This window comes from Carcharodon carcharias, chromosome 7, assembly GCF_017639515.1.
Source record: "Carcharodon carcharias isolate sCarCar2 chromosome 7, sCarCar2.pri, whole genome shotgun sequence".
Taxonomy (NCBI): Eukaryota; Metazoa; Chordata; class Chondrichthyes; order Lamniformes; family Lamnidae; genus Carcharodon; species Carcharodon carcharias.
Window position 1 is genome coordinate 67,888,120 of NC_054473.1, and position 21,896 is coordinate 67,910,015.

Sequence of the window (21,896 nt, forward strand, 5' to 3'; positions counted from 1 at the left end):
TCCCCCTTGCCTTGTGCCACCCTTTCTATTCACGAATGATGCCCCATCAAAGTGAGTGTATCTGCGCTGCTGGAAGGTGCACATGACACGTGTTGGTACATTGTCAAAGTGCTGCTCTTCCTCAGAGATCTCTGGCATTGCCCGTTTTGGAGAGAGGAAACTTCAGTTAATGAAGAACATAGGCAATAGTGGTTTCAGACCCTTACATGCTGCTGATCTTGAACTGTATACTTATGGATACCACTGTCCAACTGAAGAAGCTGCTCATTCAATTATTAATATGTAATTCTTTCACTCGCTGCTCTTCAATCTTCCCTCAGCAAAGGCCTGGTCTGTGGCCATCCTTCCAATCTGTGGGACTTCTTCCTCCATTGGCATTAGGATTGCCAGTAAGTGCACTCCACACCAGTTTGACGCCCCTCCTGGACTTTATTAATAGGGGGCATAGAGTACAAGAGCAAGGAGTTATACTGAATATATATCAGACACTCGTTAGACCTCAGCTGGAATATTGTATACAGTTCTGGGAGCCACATTACAAGAAGGATGTGAACACATTGGAGAGAGTGCAGAAGAGATTTACAAGAATGGTTCCAGGGATAAGAAAGTTCAGCTATAAAGATAAATTGGAGAGGTTGGGACTGTTTTCCCTGGAGAGAAGAAGTCTAAAAGGAGATTTGATTGAGATGTTCAAAATCATGAGGGGGCTGGACAGAGTACATAGGGAGAGGCTGTTCCCTCTCGTAAAAGGATCAAGAGCGAGAATGCACAGATCCAAAGTGACTCGCAAAAGAAGCAAATGTGATGTGAGAAAATTTTTTTTCACACAATGAGTGGTTCAGGTCTGGAATGCACTGCCTGGGAGTGTGGTGGAGGCAGGTTCAATCGAGGCATTCAAGAGGGCATTAGATGATTAATGAATAGAAACAATGTGCAAGGGTACAGGGAAAAGGCAGGGCAATGGCACTAGCCCATAATGCTCATTAGGAAAGCTGGTGCAGACACGATGGGCTGAATGGCCTCCTTCTATGCCATTAACATTCTGTGATTCTCTCCTGGGAGTTATCCACTCTCTTACCTTGCATGAGAAAAAGAAGATTAGGAATATGAAGGTTCCATGCGTGGATTATAAGACGCTTCCACATTTGATGGAATTCACTTTGGAATGGGGCACAAGGTCATCGTTTTAGGGCTGAATGAGAGTGTTGCCTGTGTATATGAAGGACAACAAAGGGAGTCATTCCCCAGTGTCGATGCAGAGTGTGTTTTTTTCTGCCTAATCCTGCATGGAGGACTGCTAAGAAAATGAGAGTGTCATGGTTGCAGGGCACTCAGCTTGCCAGTCCTTGAGAGGTCATTGAAGCACTTCCTGCACCATATACAGATCATATTCATGACACTGCAGCTGCTGATCCCCTCAGTTACCCCCAGCCATACCTACTTGGTCCAGCTAGCTGGCTTCCTTCTCCCATCATCTGGAAACTTGCCTCTGTACTCTCACTCCAACATGGAGGCATCGGTGAAACATGGTGCAGCCGTTCATCAATTCGCTTGCCTATCCTGCAGATGTTGCTTCCCCAAATCTATTCATCATTGATCTTACTGCAGCCACTGTGAAGGCTGCCTCTGGATTTTTAAATCTTGCATCATTAATGTTTCTGACTCGTCATCCTGCCCACTATCCCTAGCTGGACAACAATCCCAGAGGCAGGTTCCTATTTGGATGCCTTCCTGAAGGTTGTACTGGAGGACCCACCAAATGCGTGTTCAGATTTTCAACCAGGAAATGATCGCATTGCCTGTGAAAAGAATAAGTTGGCAAGATTCTGCTCCAACTGAGAGCCACCCCCCTGCCCTTGGTGCGACACCCCTCCTCCGCAACATCCACCCCCCCACCTGTGGCCTAGGACCCGGCAATGATCCTAGGCCTCAGGTGGGTCTTGGTCTTGTACTGGCAGCAGCCACTGCCCCCATCCAGTGGCTCTGCCATTCAATAGAGCTGCCGTCTTCTGATTGACCAGCAACTCTCGGCAGTCTGTCGCTGGGGTCCTTGATCCCAGGGAAGGCCTACTGCTGGCCTATCAAGTGGCTGAGTGGAAGAAGATGCAACAGGCTCTCCTGAAAAGAGGTGATGTGAGGCTCTTGCAGGCTCTCCAGCAGGTGGCCAAGACCCCTGTCGTCTCCAGAAGATTCCACCCATTACCTTATGATTGTGGAAGCAAATTAAGAATAAGTAGTAATGCAAAGTCAGACAAGGAGAGATTGTGAGATACATTGCTGAAGAAGATCAATCAGACAAAATGAGGCCTAAGATGACAATTGAGGACAAGAATGATGTTCTTTAAAAATTGAGGTTGAGATAAGTGGCAGTCAGGAGCTCGATGAGGAAAGCATTTAGAAATGAAACGGACTGTTCCAAAGCATGATCAATGGAGCTTTGATATCAGTCCTGAGACAGTATCAAAGTGCATCACTAGACTTCATGGATCATTGGGTATGTCACAGGATATTGGGCCATGATAGAACTAGGGGTGATAGCCTCACGATAAGGGGATCAATCATTTAGGGCTGAGATGAGGAGAAATTTCTTCACTGGGAGCGTTGTGAATCTTATAATTCTCTAGCCCTGAGGGCTGCTGATGCTCATTCGCTGATTGTATTAGATCAAGAGGTTATTGGGCACTGGGGGAATGGATGGATGTGAGGACAGGGAGGGAAAGTGGAATTGATGTAAAAAGTTCAGCCATGATCTCATTCAATGGTGGAGCCAGTTTGATCAGCCATATGGCCTAACGCTGCTCCTATGTTCTTATAAAGAACCTCACAGGATATTGGTTTGTGATGTGGAAAGTCAGCAGAAGGGTGTTAATTGTGAAGGTGAGCTAGCAAATAAGTCACCATCATCTGTTTAACATAGGAAACTCTCGCTGGTTGTTTAAACATCACAACAGAGCTCCTTACCCGCACCCTGGACTACATAATAAGCTGGAATGATTAAAACTGTCACCACCACTAAATCAAACAGAAAAGAGAATTTAGCTCTTACTTTTCTCTCTCTCGAGATGGTAGGCAGGTTTTTTGCCATCTCCACAGAAACTGTCTATTTTTAAAAGATAAAACCTGGTGGAGGACAATTTCAAACCACAACAGTCAGAGGTTCCAAGTGTTCTGGAGCTGAAGGACTACAAGATTCCATAGCACAGGCAATCCTTCTCCTTCCCCCACCACCCTCCCAACTCTCCCCCTTCCCCCACTGTGAATGCTGAATTACACACAGCACATGGCATTGGGCAGTGCCATTGTGAAGTAGGCTTTTCCCTGTGTGGCGACATGTGAAATTGACAAACAGGGAGGAAACTACTTGATCCACCAAACCTGCCCCACACCCATGATGTCAGCTGCATCTTTGCTAGATCCTTCCTAGATTTCCAGTATCCACAGTATCTTGTTTTTTGTGTCATTATCCCAGCTCTTTGTGGGAGCTTGCTGTGCACAAAATTGATTGCCATGTGTCCCGAAAGTGCTACATTAGCTAAAGTGCCTTTGAACAGCTGGAGGTCTTGAAAGACAATATATAAATACATGCTCTTTCTTTACAGTGGAGCGATGGCAGGGAGGGGGGAAGGTGGGCAGTCAAGAGTGGATGCACACTCGAACCTCAGCAGACACTAAGAAACTTTGTTGATCTATCATAGTATTGGGAGATACCTATAGTCCGTGATTCACCTGTCCTTTCTCTTTGCTTCCATTTCTGTTTTGTTCCTCATATCCAACTGTGTTTTTCTTCTATTTCTTTCTTTTCCAGACATGCCCCCCTATTGTTTGAGCTTCTGTCAAAATAGAAAGAATTCTAAACTGTCGTTAGGCTTTTCGTAGGCTGTAAAGTGTTTATCAGGTGTATTCGTTAGTTAAAATCGGTTTTAAATGTAAAGATTCCCAATAAAAACAAACTAGATTTGTTTTCCTCACCACTTCACTCTCTTGACCAGAAACCACTGCGTAAAATTTCATGGGCACCTGCAGCCCTCCTGTATCTTCATCAATTGGCCACTTTTCATTTGTGCCTCTTGATAGTGAGCATTGATGTGATGCTCAATAATGAGAGACATTACAGCCAAAGCAAATCCTGTCCTCCAGCATCCAAAGCCTTGTTCCAGTTATAGTTCCTGGATCAGCGATCAGGAATGGGACATCCATGGAATCTGAGGCAATTGTCCGCTGATATCAACATCATTCAGCAAAGACCAAGATTCAAACCTGGGGCTTTCCTGGCCCATATAACTCAGCTCCTCTTTGGACAAGCTCTTTGTGTCATTGGCTCTAATTACAATTAAATAGCAATTAAATGCTTCTTCTGCCAATGAAAGAACTGGTCGATGTTGAGGCGGCAGGAATTAATTTCAAATACATTAGTGGCATAGATTTTCAGACACACCCATGGGAATTGCTTTTTAAATGTAATATTTTTCAGATATGGGAAATGATAAAATGTGAGCGAAAATAAGATCCTTCCTGTCAGCTTCACAAATCCACACTGATGTTAGACACCTCTGGTTCACTCCAACAGACTATGTTCTGGATCTGGGTCGTCTTGTCAGTACTGACATCCTTCATAATTTCATTGACTTTCTTCACAATGGAGTCAGCTGGGTTCTCTGTGTCTTGAACTAGAGCCAACAATTTCATTTGCATTATATCAGCTTTTTCAAGGGCCAGTTTTGTGAAGTTCGCTGCCTGAAGCTTTGCTCAATGGAGGCAGGGAAAGAGGAATCGGTTCCAGAGACCAGCGTACCAGATTGGTGGTGTCCTTAACTTTTGGCCATTCATTTTAATTATTTTTCTTCACCCTTTGTTCTGCCTTCAATGTATTTATAATCTAAAGGAAAGGTAAAGGGAGACTTGCATTTGTATAGCACCCTTTACAACCTCAGGACGGCCCAAAGCACTATACATCCAACGACCTGCTTTTGAAAAGTAATCACTGTTGTAATGTAGGACACATGACAAGCTATGTGGGCACAGCAAGATCCCACAGATAGCAATGTGATAATCAGAGAATCATGGCATTATCCAGCACAGAGGGAGCCATTAAGTCCACAATGCCTATATCGACTCTTTGACAGAGCTGTCTAACTAATCCCGCACCACTGTTCATTCCTAAAGCTTTTCTATTTTCTTCCCTGTAAGCTTTTGTCCAAATTGCTTGTGAAAGTTACCATCCAATGTGCTTCCATCGCTCATTCAGGAAGTGCATTCCAGATTACAACAACTCTGTGTAAAAAAGATGTCACCTCACATCATCACTGGTTCTTTTTCCAACCAACTTAAATCTATGCCCTTTGGCTATCGATACTTCTGTCATTGGAAACAGTTTCTCCTGATTTATTCTTATCAAATGTCCTCTTAATCTTTTCTGCTTTAAGGAGAACAATCTATTTTTTTCCTATGGCAAAATAATCATTCTTTAGTGATGTTGGTTGATGGTTAACTATTAAACTTATAGAATGGTTATAGCACAGAAGGAAGTAACTTGAGCCATATTGTCTGTACCTGCTCTCACATAGTCACATTCCCCCACCTTTTCCCCATAGCCCTGAAATGTTTTATGCTTCAGGTAATGATCAAATGCTCTTTTAAAAGCCATGATTGAATCTGCCCCCACCACAATCTCAGGCAGTGCCTTCCAGATCCCAACCCCTTGCTGTATGAAACAGATTTTCCTCATATCATTGCTGCTTCTTTTGCCAACCGCCTTAAATCTGGTTTACAGATTTACCACCTCTGGTTTGCAACCCTTCCACCAATGGGAACAGTTTCACCTTATCTATTGTGTCCAGATCTCTTGTGACTTTGAGCACCTCTATCAAATCTCCTCATCATCTTCTCTTCCCCAAGAAGACCAGTCCCAACTTCTCTATTCTATCTGCATAACTGAAATCAGGGCCATAATTTAACAACTCATTAAAAAAAGATGACACCATTAACATTGCAGCACCTCCTCTGTAATGCATTGGAGTATCAACCTTGATTATGATTGCTTCAATTTAAGGATGCCTGAGCTTAAGTAACCATGCATTAAATGAGTAGGGCAAGCTAAGTAATTATGTTTAAAGGGCAACTCCCCATCAATCTAATTTACAAACGTTCAATACATGTCTCTCCTACTTTCTCAGGATATCCTGGGGTACTCATTATTCTCCCTATACTATATATGCCACCCAGAGTTACTGCATTACAGAGTAATTTACAGAATTAACACAGAAACCAGTGCTTGGGATCAGCTTAGAAACTGAGTAGAAATACCCGACTGATGAGGGCCACTTGCTGGGTATTACTATGTCCTCAGCTAGTTCCAACGTGCTCTCATTTGCATCTTCAAGCAGGCAAAGAGGCACTGAACAGAGGTCAGTGTCTCATCAAAAGTGTCAACGGACAATTGAAGAATAGGCTCTCTCTCTTCTGTTCTCACATGCACCTTGGTGGCTTTGGAACGGATGCAAAAGCAGAGCATCTCATCTGTTGTTTCAGTTGCATTTGGGGTCTGGCATACCTGACAAGATCTGGATAAAGAAAAGTACAAAATAATCTTTCCAAAGGAATGAAGATTTAATGCAAAATGATCCAAAAGAGATGGTCTGCAGGATGAAATTAAGGAGGCTCAAGTTTTACAGTCAAGAGCAGAGATGTCTAAATAATTCCAGCAAATTTATACTACCCAGGTAAACTCTAATCCCTGTAAATGTAAACAATCCTGCTAAATTCCAACAATCTCAATAAATTTAAACTGTTAATTTGCAAATTGGATTGTGGGAATGTGTTAAGATCTATTTATTGATTCTGAATTCATTTTTAACTATCAGTGAAGGTTGGCTGGTAGTGATGGAATAACCAAACCTGTTACTTTGATCTCTGGACAGCATAGCATGTCATTCTGTAGCCCACCAGGTCTAGAGAGAAAAAGTTGAAGCAGTTCCTCATCAAGGGTTTTCATAAAGGGAATCTAGAATACGAAACTTATATGTTTTTTCTATTCATTCATGGGATGTAGGCATCACTGGCTGGGCCAGCATTTATTGCCCATCCCTAATTGCCCTTGGGAGCTGAGTGGCTTGCTAGGCCATTTAGGAGTCAGCCATGTTGCTGTGGGTCTGGAGTCCAGACCAGATAAGAACAGCAAATTCCCTTCATTAGTGATGTAGGTGGGTTTTTACAACAATTGACAATTTCACAATCATCATCAGACTACTATTTCCTGATTTTTTTTATTGAATTCAAATGGTGGGATTTGAACTTGGGTCCCCAGAGCATTACCCTGGGTCTCTGGATTACTAGGCTAGTGATAATACCACTACACCACCAGCTCCCCTATTGCTATGTGTGTAGTACTTTAGCAATATTAAGATCGCCCAAGCACTACAAAGTCAATTAATTATTTTTGAAGTGTAGTCATAGGAACATAAGGAAAAGGAGTAGGCCATTTTGTCCCTTGAGCCATTTAATAAGATCATGGATGATCTTGGCTTCAACTCCACTTTCCTGCTGCCCCCCAATCTTCCTTGTAGATCAAAAGTTTGTCCAACCCATCCTTGAATATATTCAATGACCAGTCTCCACTGTTCTCTAGGGTAGAAAATTCCAAAGATTAATGACCCTCTGCAGGAAGAAATTCCTTCTTCTCCCCAATTTACATGGGAGACCCCTTATTTTTAAACTGTGCCCCCTAGTTCTAGATTCCACCATGAGGGGAAATATCCCCCTGTCAAATCCCTTCAGAATCTTATATGAAATCACCATTAACCACTATTATTTTGTATGCAAACATGATAGCTAATTTTCATCTAACAATATCTCATGAACAGCCATGAGATAATCTAATTTTGATGGTGTTAGCTGAGAGAATAATGTTGGCTAAGGACATCAGGACTATCTTCTCTTCAAATAGTTCAGTGGTCCACCTGAACAGGAAGAATGTTTCATGTGAGAGAGATGTCCAGAGGATAAATACATTTTTTCTAACAGGAAGTGGGAATTGTGATAATCGCTTAAGCAAAGTAACAGAGATGGAGACATTAGCAGATGGAAAAAAAATATAGCTGGAGATTGACAGATGAGTTTGACTGACAAATGACAGTTTCTGGTCTTTGATTTCTTATTTTCTTATGGCTTTTAAAAGAGGATGATAAAGCAGGGATGAATTGTCGTTTATGAAAATGTCCCTGCTTTACATCAGGATTTGTCACAATCAACAAGCATTATATCAGCCAGTAGATGGTGATAAAAGTCCAGAGTTACACTAAAACCTGCCTGGGATTCATCTTTCTATCTCAATTACACACTGTATATTAGATGGGTTAAACTCAGGAAAGGTTTATGCAGGGCCAGAGTTTAACTGCCTGATGCATGATAGAGGTTAGTGAAATGTAATTAGGACCTCCCAATCACTGTTTTTAATGCAATCCATGTTTCACTTTCGGCTATTTCTTTTACTGGCTTCTTCCCACTGCTCTCTAGAGCATGAAAACACATCAAGAAAAGGTTGGCCAAAATGATACTGTTCAGATTTGAAAGAATGGTGAATAGAATACCTGACTGAGGCTGGAGTGCTGCAATTTTTCTCCTAAGCTGCCACTAATGCAGTGCTGAAATCAGTCCAAAAGTGGCACATGGAAGAAGGCTGGAGTGACGACCTCTGAGTGATTTCCCTTACTCCTCACTGGGAAGAATGCGGTCTTCAATCAGCATCTCACAGCAACAGAACAGGAGATATGATGACCTCACTATATGAGTGACTCATGGGGTGGGGAGGTGCACCTCACCATTCTTGCTGTAACATGCTGCTCATGTTTTTTTTATTTAAAAAGGGTGAGGGACAAATGGCTTTTTGTGCCTAGGGTGGTATCATTGTCCAGATCCTGTTACCACCAGGACTAATAGTTCTTCGTTCAAGCTGCATGACGTCAAAGGGAGATCTTTTTCAAGTCCATTTGGTGTCTGGCACTGCAGGTGGCAGCAGCCATCAGCTCTCTCATCTGTGCCTGTTCTTCCAGGACAGTGGCTATAGGCAGGCTGAGCAGAGATGAGCCGCACAAGCATGCTCAGTACTGTCTACACCCAACCTGCACACCTACTTTCCAGCAGGGGTAAAAGTTGAAACACAAAATTTTTAAGGAGCTTGGTAGGGTAGATTCTGAGAAAATCTTTCCCTTAACAGGGAGTCTAGAACACAGGGTCATCGTTTCCAAATAAGAGGTCAGCCATTTAGGACTGAGATGAGGAGAAATTTCTTCAATCAAATGATTGTGAATCTTCGGAATTCTCTACCCCAGGGAGCCGTGGATGTTCAGTCACTGAGTATGTTCAAGACAGAGGTTGCTAGATTTTTGGTTACTAAGGGAATTAGGGAAATGTGGACTGTGTGGCCATTGGAGTCAAGAACATAAGGTCATAAGAACTAGGAGCTGGAGTAGATCATTCAGCTCCTTGTGCCTCCTCCACCATAGGTGTTCTGATTGTGGCCTTAACTCCACTTTCCTGTCTGCCCCCCATAACCGTTGACTCCCTTGTTGATTAATAATCTGCCTAATTTAGCCTTGAATTCAATTACCCAGCCTCCACTGCTGTCTGCGGAAGAGAATTCCAAAGAATAATGACCTTCAGAGAGAAGAAAATCCTTCTTATCTCTGTTTTAAATAGGAGACAACTCATTTTTAAACTGTGCCCCCAGTTCTATATCCCCATGAGAGGAAACATCCTCTCAGCATCTACCCTATCAAGCCCTCTAAGAACCTTATAAGTTTTGATAAGATCACCTCTCATTCTTTTAAACTCCAGTGCGTATAGGCCCAACCTGCCCAACATTTCCTCATAAGAAAACCCCTTCATCCCAGGAATCAGCCTAGTGAATTTTCTCCAAACTGCTTCCACTGCAAGCATATCCTTCCTTAAGTCAGGAGATCAAAATTGCACACAGTACTCTAAGCATGGTCTCACCAATGCTTTGTGCAGTTGTAGCAAGACTACCCTACTTGCAATAAAGACCAATATTCCATTTGTCTTCCTTGCTTTACCTACATGCTAGCTTTTTGTGATTCATGTATGAGGACACCCAGATCCCTTTGAACCACAGTATCCTGCAATCTCTCTCTAGTTAAATAATTGTAAATAATATTCTGCTTTTTTATACTTCCCACCAAAATGGAAAACCTCACATTTTCCCACATTATACTCCATCTGCCAAATTTTTGCCCACTCACTCAACCTGTCTATATGCCTTAGCAGACTCTTTGTATCCTCCTCACAACTTTCTTTCTTACCTAAAGTAATAGCAAAATACTGTGGATGCTGAAAATCTAAAATAAAAATAGAAAATGCTGGAAAAACTCAGTAGGTAGGTATTATTAGGGGAAATGTAAAACAGACCCATGACAGGAAGGAATAGAGGGCAGAATTATCCCAGATTTGCACTAAGTGCAATAGCAGGCGGGTAAAATGACGTTTCACCGGCTGGCTGCAAAAGCGGCTTTTCACATCGTATTGTCCCAAACCCGCTACATTAATTAATTTCCATGGCAGACGGGCTCCGATTCACCTGCCACGCCGTCACCTCGCTGCGCGCCACATTTAAAGTACAGCCGCGTGCACACCTCTCAGTGCTTCCAGCCCAGGACCGCTGCACAGAAGACATGGCCCCGAAAGGCAAGAAGACTGCAGACCCCAGGTTTAGTGACGCATCTCTTGGGTGTCTGTTGGATGCTGTGGAGGCCCACCATGATGTCCTCTACCCCCGCTTTGGCCACAAGAGGGGCAGCAATATTACCACTCCAGTTTGGCCGGCGATGGCAGTGGGGATCTGTGCCAAAGCTGCACCGAAGAAGTTGGCCATTCAATGCAGATAGAGGATGAATGATCTCATATGTGCAGCCAAGGAATGGCAACCATCTCATCACTCTAAACTCACACATTCAAGCCCATCACACATTCACTGGCATCTCACTCACTGCCAGCTCAAAGGACAACACCACATACTCGTTCACCCATCACACCCTTACATCTCTATCTGGCCCCATCTCCTCTGGAGACTGCCTCCTCAGCCGTCACCATCTTGAAGCCAATTGCTCGGATCAACTTGTTCCCTCACACACACCTTGGAATACCCCTCTTCCCCAGTACAGCCTTCACCCTGCAGCCTCTTCCCTTGCCTGAGGCCACTTCTTCCTCTACCCCAAACCAAACCCTAGACCTGCAGCCTACAAAACCACCCCCATCTAAAAACTAGCGACCTGGTAGGTGGGGACGTGCCCATGAGCCCCCTAAAATTGCTGTGGTGCTGTCTGCTGGAGCTGATGACTCGGTAAGGGCTGCCCAAAGCAAGGTAGGAAAACAAACCTCAAAGTCCCGAGTGAGGTGCAGCTCGCTTATGTGCAGTTGTGAAATACATCGGTATGAAATCATGCCGACATGGCTGGATGATCCAGTGTGACAGGATGAGTCCGGCAGGCTAGCCTTATAATGATATGCAGGTTTATTGCAATGAGGTTCCCGATGTCTGATGGTGGGAAATGCAGCCATAGGAACAGACAATCGCAAACAGGTTTCACGACATTGTGAAACCAATTTTTGGCCTTCTCGCCATATTGTCCGCTCACGCCACTGAACACGCCCAATGCCAGCGGACACAGATGATTCTTCCCAAAGCGTACAAATCTAATAGTAAATCAACAGATGAAACTACAGGTAATAAAAAGAATAAAAGGATAAAACTAAAGGCTCTGTATCTGAATGATGAAGCATTCGAAACAAAACAGATGAATTGAGAGCGCGCATAGAAATAAATAAGGACAATTTGATAGCCATTACAGAGACATAGCTGCAGGAGGACAGAACAATGAAGGGGACAGGATATTTAGGAGGGACAGGAAGTGAGGAAGGGAGGCTCTGAAAGTTAATGATGGTATTAGCACAATAGAGAGGGATGACCTAAGTTCAGGAAACCAGGATGTAGAAACAGTTTGGGTAGAGATGAGAAATGGTAAAGGCAAGAAGTCACTTGTGGGAGCTGTGTACAGGCTCCCTAACAGTAACCACATGGTAGGATTGAGTATAAAGGAAGAAATAATGGGAGATTGTCAGAAAGGCACGGTGATAATCGTGGGAGATTTTAAAGTCAGAATGGCAAAGGTAACCTAGATGAGGAGTTCATAGAATGCTCCAGGATGGTTACTTAGAACAGCGTGTTCTGGACCCAACCAGAGAATAGGTTATGGTAGACCTGGTATTGTGCAAGGAGACGGGTTTAATTAATAATCTCATATTGAAGGCGCTCCAAGGTAATCCATAATATGATTCAATTTTGCATTCAGTTTGAAGAAGAGAGGAGTGGGTCCGAGACCGTGGCGGAATCATCTGTACCCACTGGCATTGGGCATGTTCAGTGGCGTGAGCAGACAATATAGTGAGAAGGCCAAAAATCAGTTTCACGACATTGTGAAACCAGTTTGTGATTGTTCGCTCAGTCCATCGATGGGGGTCCGCATTCCCCGCCATCGGACATTGGGAACCTTATTGTAATACATCAGCATATCATTATAAGGCCAGCCCTCAGACTCATCCCTATCTGCTGGATTGTCTGCTCATGTTGGCAGGAAAACATGCTGGTGCAGAATACTTCTTGACAAATGTGACGTGCAGAAGTCAGAACTTGCCGCCAGGGCCTTGCTCACATCGCGGACATCCGAGTAGCAAAGGATGCTGGAGCCCAACACCAACGGCACACTGAAGGAATGTCCATGGCATGCTGGGTGGATTCCCATGGACATGGCTCTGCTGTGAAGGATGATCACTGAAGTTGGAAAGTCACCGTTGATGCTCACAATGGATGATGGTTGAGGGGGTGGGACAGGAAGGTCTAGGATAGGCTGGGGGAGGAGGAGGTGTCAGGGGGGTGAAGTTGGGAGGGGGGGAATGAAGGTATCGGGGGTGAGGTTGGAAGGGGGGGAATGAATGTGCTGGGGTGGGGTTGGATGTGGGAGGGAGTACAGGGGAGGAGGGGGTAATTGGTGAGAAGATAGCAACTGGGGAGGCAGGTGTAAGGGAAGCTCGGAGCAGGTGAGGAGTGCAGAGAGGGGAGGGAATTCAGGGAGAGGAAGGAGTGCAGATAGGGGAAGGAGTACGGGGTGATGAAGGAGCAGTGAGGGGAGAGAGTCTGGGAGGAGGAAGGACAGCGGAGATGGGAGGGACTAAGGATGGAAGAAGAAGTAAGGGTGTCTGAGGGAGTCAGGAAGGGGGAGGGACTAAGTGCGAGGGGCGTCCTGGGGTGGGAGGGCTAAGGCTGGGGGGAAGGGTTTCTAGGGAGAAGGGGTCCGGAGGGAGGGATATCCATGTAAATGTGCAAGGGAGGGGTCTGATGGGTCCACGACTGCCTCCTGGGTAATGAACAGAGGGTGGCCGTGGTATGAGGGAATGGTGGGAATGACCGAGGGCAGAGTGAGGTGGTAGGGGACGAGGGTGTGAGTTCAACGGCCGCTGTGGAAGGGACTGCGAGGGTGTTTGGTGAGGACCCAGAGGCACACACAGACCCTGGGGTTGGGAAGGAGGAGGCCTTCTTCAGCTCTGAGTTAATGGCTAGAATTTTGACATTGCCATGCCGGAGTGGGCCCGGCATGCCGACTCGTAAAATGATGCGTAGTGATGTTGGACATGCGCCCCAATGTCAGTGCGTGTCATTTAGATATTAAGTTCGGCAGGCACGCGCCCGCTGAACTGTCAATGCCCTATTAAGGCCATTAAAAACTCAATTAAGGTAGCCATCAACACTACCTGTCCAACCTTAAGGTTAGCGGGCAGGTGAAGAGCCCAGGCGGCCTTCTCATTTTTCAGGAAACCTCATCCATGGGCGGGATGAGGTTTCCTGAAGGTTTTATTAAATAAATCAATAATTTTGCACAATTCATAAACATGTCCCAGCTCATGTGACACTGTCACATGAGGGGACATGTCAAAATAATTTTTAACTTTATTATATCTGAACTTTTATTATGTACTTAATCTCCCTGAGGCAGTTCCATGCATCAGGGAGATTTCTGTGCACTTTTGCACACAAGTATGTAAGAGTGCAGGGCTGGGCAGGCCTTAATCGGCCTACCCATGTAAAATGGTGGGGTGCAGCCGATCACGTGCCCACCTGCACTCACTCCCAACCTGCCCGCCCAACATACAGAAAATTCCCCCCAACGTTTCAAACCTGTATGACTAAGAGTCATATGGACTCGAAACGTTAACTCTGTTTCTCTCTTTACAGACGTTGCCAGACCTGCTGAGTTTTTTCAGCTTTTTCTGTTTTCATTTCTTTCTTACCTATCTTTGTTTCATCAGTAAATTTAATTAAAATACAGTCAGTGCCTTCATCCAAGTCATTAATATTGATTGTAAATAGCTGATGTCACAGCACTGATCTCAATGGCACCCCACTACTAGATACAGTTTGCCAACCTGAGAATGACTCATTAATCCTGACTGTTTGCTATTAGTTGACCAATCCTCTATTGATGCTAATATATTACCCCCAACACCATGACTCTTATCTTGTGCAGTAATCTTTTATGGGGCACCTTATCAAATACATTTTTGAAATCTAAATACACTACATCTACCGGTTCCCCTTTATCCACACTGATGTTACATACTCAAAGGACTCTAATAAATATGTTAAATGATTTCCCTTTCATTGAACCATGTTGATTCTGCCTGATTGTATTATGATTTTCTAAATTTCCTGCTACTGCTTTCTTAATAATGGATTCCTGCATTTTCCCAACAACTCATGTTAGGCTAATTGGCCTATAGTTTCCTACTAGCCCCCTCCTTTCTTGGAAAGAGGTATCACGTTTGCAGTTTTCCAAACTGCTGGGACTTTTCCAGAATCTAAGGAATTTTGGAAGAACACCAACAATACATCCATTATGTCTGCAGCCACTTCTTTTAAAACCATAGGGTGCAGACCATCAGGTCCAGGGGAGTCGTCAGCCCTGAGCCCCATTAGTTTACCTGGTACTTTTTCTCTAGTGGTGGTAATTGTTCTAAATTCCTCCCTCCCTTTTGCCCCTTGATTTTCTACTACTTCGGATGCTTTTAGCATCTTCCATCGTGAAGACAGGTACAAAATAATTGCTCAAAATCTCTGTCATTTCCTGCTTTTTTTCTTGTTAGAAGATCAGTTTTGATCTTATTGAATGGCAATGCAAGCGTGAAATGCCAGATGGCCTACACCTTTTCTAATTTCTTATGATATTACCATCAGGAACCTTCCCTGGGCCCTGCAGCAACATGTGCCACCCTCCCTGACCAACACTACTAATCTGATGCTCTGTTGATTTTATTACAGTGATAGAGCTCAATGACCTTACTGCTGTTGCTCGGAGCTACAGGACACTAGCAGTGATGGAACCATCAGTAGAAATAAACTCAATGTCTGCTAGATTCAGCTGTTAATTCACTTTTTTTTGCTTTGTCAGACTGTGTAGCTCAGCCTAGCCAGTTTCCCTACGAATTTTATCAATAGTTACCATTTGTATTGTCTGAAAAAGCAACACAAAAATGGACATTTCAGAGAAGCATTAACCATGATTCCCTTTAAATGCTCCCTTCTGAATACAATCATGACAGTCATAAGTTAATGTTCCAAAAAAAATGTTGCATATAAGCCTCATCTCATCGAGAACATTAGCTTATCTCAAGAAATTTGTAGTGCTTTTCTTCACTCTGCACCCGGTCACCTCTATCTCCCTCAGGAAACAACTCTCCAGGGTAGATTTATGTCTGTGTTAATGAAAGGGTTGTGTGGTTATATGACTTGTGTATGGAAAGTATTAAATGGAGATGGTTGCAATGGAGGATGAAGTTCTGCATTAAATAAAGCCATGTGTCTAAACAAATCCTAGTGTAGATTTGAAAGTAGTTTTCTTTTAAGTTTATTCAGGCTGTTTTTGCCATTCAGAATGTTCCTTAACCTGCTCGTTGACTGTAGCCTGTTTGTAATACACACATTTATATACACATATATATATCTTTATATTTTGGATCAAAACAATGGTAACTGATAGAGTTTAATGATTGTCGACCTGTATCTCATCTACTCTTCTTTTATCTATTATCTCTTAATATCCTTACCCAACAAAAATCTATCCATCTCAGTCTTAAAATTCTGAATTGACTCATTATCTACAGCCTTTTTGGCAAGAAGGTTCCTGATTTCCACTAGCCTTTATGTGATAAAGTACTCCCTGATTTTACTCCTAAATGGCTTCTCTCTAATTTTAATATTCTTTCCTCCTATGATTTCCCCAAGAGGATCTACCCTACTGAATCCCTTAATCATTTAAAAACTCTAATAAATCATCCTGCAACCATCTCACCTCAAAGGGATACAAGGTTTCAGTAAACTATCCTCTTAATTTAACCCTTGGTGAATCTGCGCTGTGCCCGATTCATGGCCATTTTATCTTTTTTGTGATTCGATGCCCAAAACTAAATGCAGTACTCCAGATGGATCTGAACAACTGAAACATAACTTCATTCCCTTTATATTCTGCCTTAGGATAAAAGCCAACATCCTATTTGTCTATTTTGATCATGATTACTTTTTGTACCTGCGCACTAGCTTTTAGTGATCTGTTTCCATGGACACTCGATCATTTTGCTCCTTCACAGCTCTTCGTCTTTCACCATTAAGAAAATGTACCAATGTTTTCTCTCGGATCCAAAGTGGATGACATCTCCTGTAGTTTTGCCCACTCATTTAGTCTGTTTACGTCTTTACTTTCTGCTTCTATCTACACAAGTTATTGTGCCTCCTAACAGTGTCATCTGCAAACTAATTCTTCATCCGCCATGAATGAAAATGGTGAGGCCCCAGTAGAAGTACCTAGGAAACATGCTTCTTACATATCAGCAATCTGAGAATAAATCCTTTATCCCTACTCTCTGTGTCCTGCCTCACAATTAATTAGCAAATCAATGAGGTAACACATGGTAGACAGACCAGAAAGCCCAAGATCCACTCCTAGTTTGTTAGTTAATTTAATTCAATGCAGCAATGGCTAATCTCAACATCTGCAGGTTAGAGAGTTAAAAAAATTCAGCCAGTTTCTATTCCTGATTGTTATCTATGGATTTCTACTTAGGATCCCCTGTTGATGCTAAACAGACAGGGGATCACATTCAGCCAAATTGATATCCATATTCAGATAACCTACTTTTTGGATTAATTGGTAACATCCACATGGGAAAGGTGCAGTTAGCCAACCCTGGAATGTACTCCAAACAAGAGTCTGTGCAGGAGCAGGAATCCTTGGCTTAAAAGGAAAATAAAACCCAGATGTATTGGAAAAAGATTGGTCAAGACATAGAGGAAGACTATTGAGGGATGGCCAATTGTCTAAACCCATTGCCATTCACTTATCTCTGCCCTGGCTGAGGTCAACTAACTTGAGCATGGATCAGAAAACCAGGCTGGCTACTGTGCTCAATTCCCTTGTGACAGAAGTTGATGATGGAGCAGCATTTGCCGATAGTAGGCGAGGCAAGAATTTGGAGCCCCCTCAGTAATTTAACATAGGAGTCTGTCTCATGGTTTCACTAATGTCTCAGGACAACTCCCCTGCAGGACAGACATTCATTTTGAACCAACAGCATTCTGCAGGTTCGCCCACAAAGCACACGAGGGCTTTCAACAAATACTCTTGCAGATATTTTTCATCTCAAGTTGCTGTTGCAGTTAGGGAATGACTGCTGAAAATATTTCAAAGTCTTTCTTCTCCACATTCAGAACCAAGCTGAAGTGTGCCAGAAAAACCCTAAAGCCAGGGTTCCCAGGAGAAAGGAGTCAGTGCAGCTTCTGTTATGACTGAACAGCAGAAAACAGATGGTTTTATTTGTACAGTCATGGATGCCAAGAAATCACCTTTGATGATTAATGCTCAGCAACCATTATGTAACTCATAGGACCCTGCATCACAGTTGTTAACCTAATTTTTATTTTGAAACATTATGTGTTTTAATTTGTGTTTTGCCAGTTTTCTCCTCTCTTTTTCTAAAGGTGCTGTATGTAGCTAGGTTATGTTTCCAAAGTGTTAACAGTCTTCCACTATTGCTGCTAAGCGCCCATTTTTCATGTTTGAGCCCAGATAGTATCAATAGTCTATTCGATCACATAGAGTATCACACTTTTCATCAGCACCACTGAAATACTCACTGGGAGCTGGAATTCGACAAACATTTCTTTTCTTTAATCCAGGCCCTGAGGTGAATTGTATGCCTGCCCTCAACTGCTCCTCGGCTGTGATCTTCTAACTCAGGAGCGTTCAGCAATCAAAAGCTTCTAGTACCTATGGCCAAATAATGACATCAGAGGAGCTCTGCCCTCTTCTTTAAAGGACAGTGACATTCCAGTCAACAAGATAAACATACAGAGGCACAAAACAGCAAAGAATGGCATAGTCCACAAAACACGTAAAAGGGGCTTTGAATGATAAAGATGAAATGAGAAGGAACCAACTGCTACTCCGTCAACCCAGAGTTAGGAGAGACAATTCCACCCCAAAGCTGTCAGCAAGTTAAATGCATACTGCTGGTTGGATCCTAGATGCTCTGAGGCCAGAGTTGGAGAATGGAATCTCTATTTAGAAAATGAAGGCCCAGATTTTCACCGCAGTGGAAAGCTTTCTTTCTGTCATGGTGAAAATCCTGGAAATAGCCGAATTTTCTAGGCCCTGCCTCCAAACATTGCATATTCCACTTTTGCCGGGGCGGGACTGGAATCGGGCCAGCGTTCATGCATGTGTGGATTATGGAGACAACTGGCCATTTAAATCACCAGCTGTGTCCACTGACCCCTTCTTTTTGAACCCTAGCTGTGTGAATCCCAAGTGCACAGAGTAGACCAGGTAAGAGGAAGTCTGAATTTGGTGGATTCTTTGGATAGCCAGGGTGCTCCTTTGGATAGGGTTCTGGGACACCTTTGTGGGAGGCAAGATACCCTTTGGGATTGTTATAATTAAACATAATTATGCACATTCTATGCATAAACTTATTGGAAGTGTCCAGCTGTCAAGGAACTGTCAAGCTGTCAAGGAAATGTCAAAGCTGTTAAAGCTGTCCAGGAATTTTCCAAGGATACTAAGTGAGTTTGCATGGAGAGGGTAAGGGCAAAGGCTGGTGTGTGGGGGGCATGATTTGGCATGAGTGGGCACTAAGTTAGCATAGGGGGTTTGAGGGGCCATGGGGTGTGGGTAGAGGGGCATAGGTTGGCTTGGATGGGGCATAGACATCATGGTGGGGTGAGGGCTGGAGGGGTGTTCTTTTGTTCTTTTTATTTATTTAAATACAACGCTGGAGCACCCAGGCAGGCCTTGTGCCCAGCCAGCCTCCACACTTGGCACCCTGTGCATTAATTTGGGAGTTACCAACCCTGACTTCTATTTCAGCCCCAGCCCTCTGACCGAAAATCTGAGCTGCAGGCAGTCATTTTTAATGGTTATGTGTACCGAGTCAGGAAATTCCCTGACTCTGCGTGCTCAACTTGGGGGTGAAAATCTGGGCTTAGGAGTGCATTTCCACTGCAATTTCAGTACCTGCAAAGTAGATGGATGTAAGGGAACAGTTTCATACCACTTGGCTTTGACACTACATGGATTGTACTTCTGTGCAGTCCCAAATCTGGTTTAAATGTCTTTTGGACCTTTTCTGGGCTCTTTATAAAGATATACAGATTTAATTAAAATCTTCATTGAATGTATATCAAGTATCAAATAAGCAAATAGCTTGTTGAACATTAAAATGATCGTTTGGCACAGTCCTAAAATTTTCAGTGCCTTTAACATAGTGAAACATGCCAAAGACATGCATGGGGGCATATAAGACAAAAAAAACACCAAGCTAAAGGAGACATGAGGGCAAGTAACTGAAAGTGGCAGATGGGAATGAGACCAGAGTTGGAGGAATGTAGGTTATTCATAGGGTTGTAGGAACGGAGGAGGTTAGAGAGACAGAGAGGGTGAGACCATGGAGAAATTTACACTGATCACTCAGTCCAGATCCACGGCCAGAAATTTCCCGTTGGCGTGTGGGGTGGGCCGTGCATGCCTGTGCGTAAGATGACGCGCGGTGACATTGGGTGAGCGCCCTGACATCACCGTGCGACATTGCGATATTTCGTTGATGTCCGATGCGCGCCCACCATTAATTAACGGGACACTTAAGGCCTTGAGGTGCCAGTCGACAGTGATTCTTTAGTGCCAGTGCAATCTTTGGGTTGGTGCATGGGCGCAACGGGCAGGCGGTTAGGACACATTTGCATAAACCTCATCCACGGATGGGATAAGAGTGCTCAGTGGGGTTGCGAATGCGCACTGTCACATATTGATTTTTCAAAATTACTGATACTTGCCTGTGAGAGCTGCTGAATACTTCAAAACGCATACCAGCTGCTTGGTCTGGACTCAAAACCTTCAGGTCAGCACTCTGCAGTGAAGAATCTGTTTTGGGCCTGCAGGTTTCAGGAAGCCTTCCCTTAGCCTGGGAATGAGAGCTGAACTCTCCAATGGAGCAGCTCCTCTGAGGAGGAAGGGAGGAGGCCAGCAGTGCACATTCAGCCTCCAGGGGAGCCACCTTTGGGAGGAGAGGCACAGGCACAAGGGGTGCAGGGCTAAAAGGTAGTCCAAGGTGGAAGGGGCCATAGAAGATACTACTATCCTGCTGCCAAGGTATACATGCAGCGAAGCAGCTACCTCAATATGTCTGAGGTGCAGTGCCGAAGGAGGCTCTGTCTCTCAAAGGAGACAGTCAACTACACCTGTCAAATGATTGGGCCTGAGATCTCCATGAACTGTTTGGGTGGACACCCCTTGCCAGTGGCTCTAAAGGTAACAGCTACCCTCAACCACTATGCCTCTGGCTCCTTCCAGGGGTCGGTGGGTGATCTTTGCGGTGTCTCCCAATCAGCTGTCCACACTTGTGTCAAGCAGGTTACAGACTCTCTTTTCAGATGGGCGTTGACCTTCATCCACTTCTGCTGGGATCTGGCAAGTCAGGCACAGCGAGCCAGAGGCTTTGCGGCCATTGCTGGCTTCCCCAGTGTCCAGGGTGCTATAGACTGTACACATGTGGCCATCAAGGCATCAGCAGGTGAGCCCGGTGCCTTCGTCAACAGGAAGGGCTTCCACTCCATGAACGTGCAGATAGTGTGTGATCACAGGATGCTGATTTTACAAGTCTGTGAAAGGTACCCAGGCAGCTCCCACAATGCCTACATCCTGACACTCCCAGATGCCAGGGCTCTTCAGTGCTCCAGCCCGGCTGGATGGATGGCTGCCGGGTGACAAGGGCTATCCCCTCAGAAGGTGGTTCATGATGCCTCTCCGCCATCCATGAACAGAAGCTGAGCAGTGATACAATAGGAGCCATTGGTCTTCTCAAGATGTGCTTCTGAAGATTGGACTGCTCAGATGGCGCACTCCAGTAGCCCCAGATTGTGTGTTGATGCTAGTGGTTGCACGCTGCGCTCTCCACAATCTTGCGCTGGAAAGGGGGGATGCAGTAGACGATGAAGACATCGACGCAGTGGCTGGGGCTGCACACGATGAGCCCAGCAGTGAGTCCGAGGATGAGCACGGACAGGGAAATGCTGAGGGGATAGATGCTGACCCGGGCATACTGCAGGGAGGCAGGGTCACCTGGGAGTCTTTAATCCAACTAACCTTTAGCTAGCACACCACTAATGGATCTTCAGGACAAGCCTGGGCTGTATGCTCCATATTCAATACCTAAGTGCAAAACCTGCCTGGTTAGGAACATTAACTAAGGCAATGTTAATAAAACTGAATGTCCCACAAATCACTCATAAC

General features: G+C 44.3%; 1 protein-coding gene across 1 annotated transcript in view; it reads right to left on the bottom strand.

Annotated features, from left to right (window-relative positions):
• LOC121280000 (F-actin-capping protein subunit alpha-2-like) overlaps positions 1 to 21,896 on the bottom strand; it is a 142,471-nt gene that overhangs the window by 31,590 nt on the left and 88,985 nt on the right. The window contains exons 2-3 of the mRNA XM_041191631.1: positions 6,470 to 6,560; positions 4,606 to 4,740 (exon numbers count right to left, since the gene is read on the bottom strand). Of these exons, the coding sequence (XP_041047565.1) occupies positions 4,606 to 4,740; positions 6,470 to 6,560 (226 nt within the window). The remainder of the gene's footprint in view (positions 1 to 4,605; positions 4,741 to 6,469; positions 6,561 to 21,896) is intronic.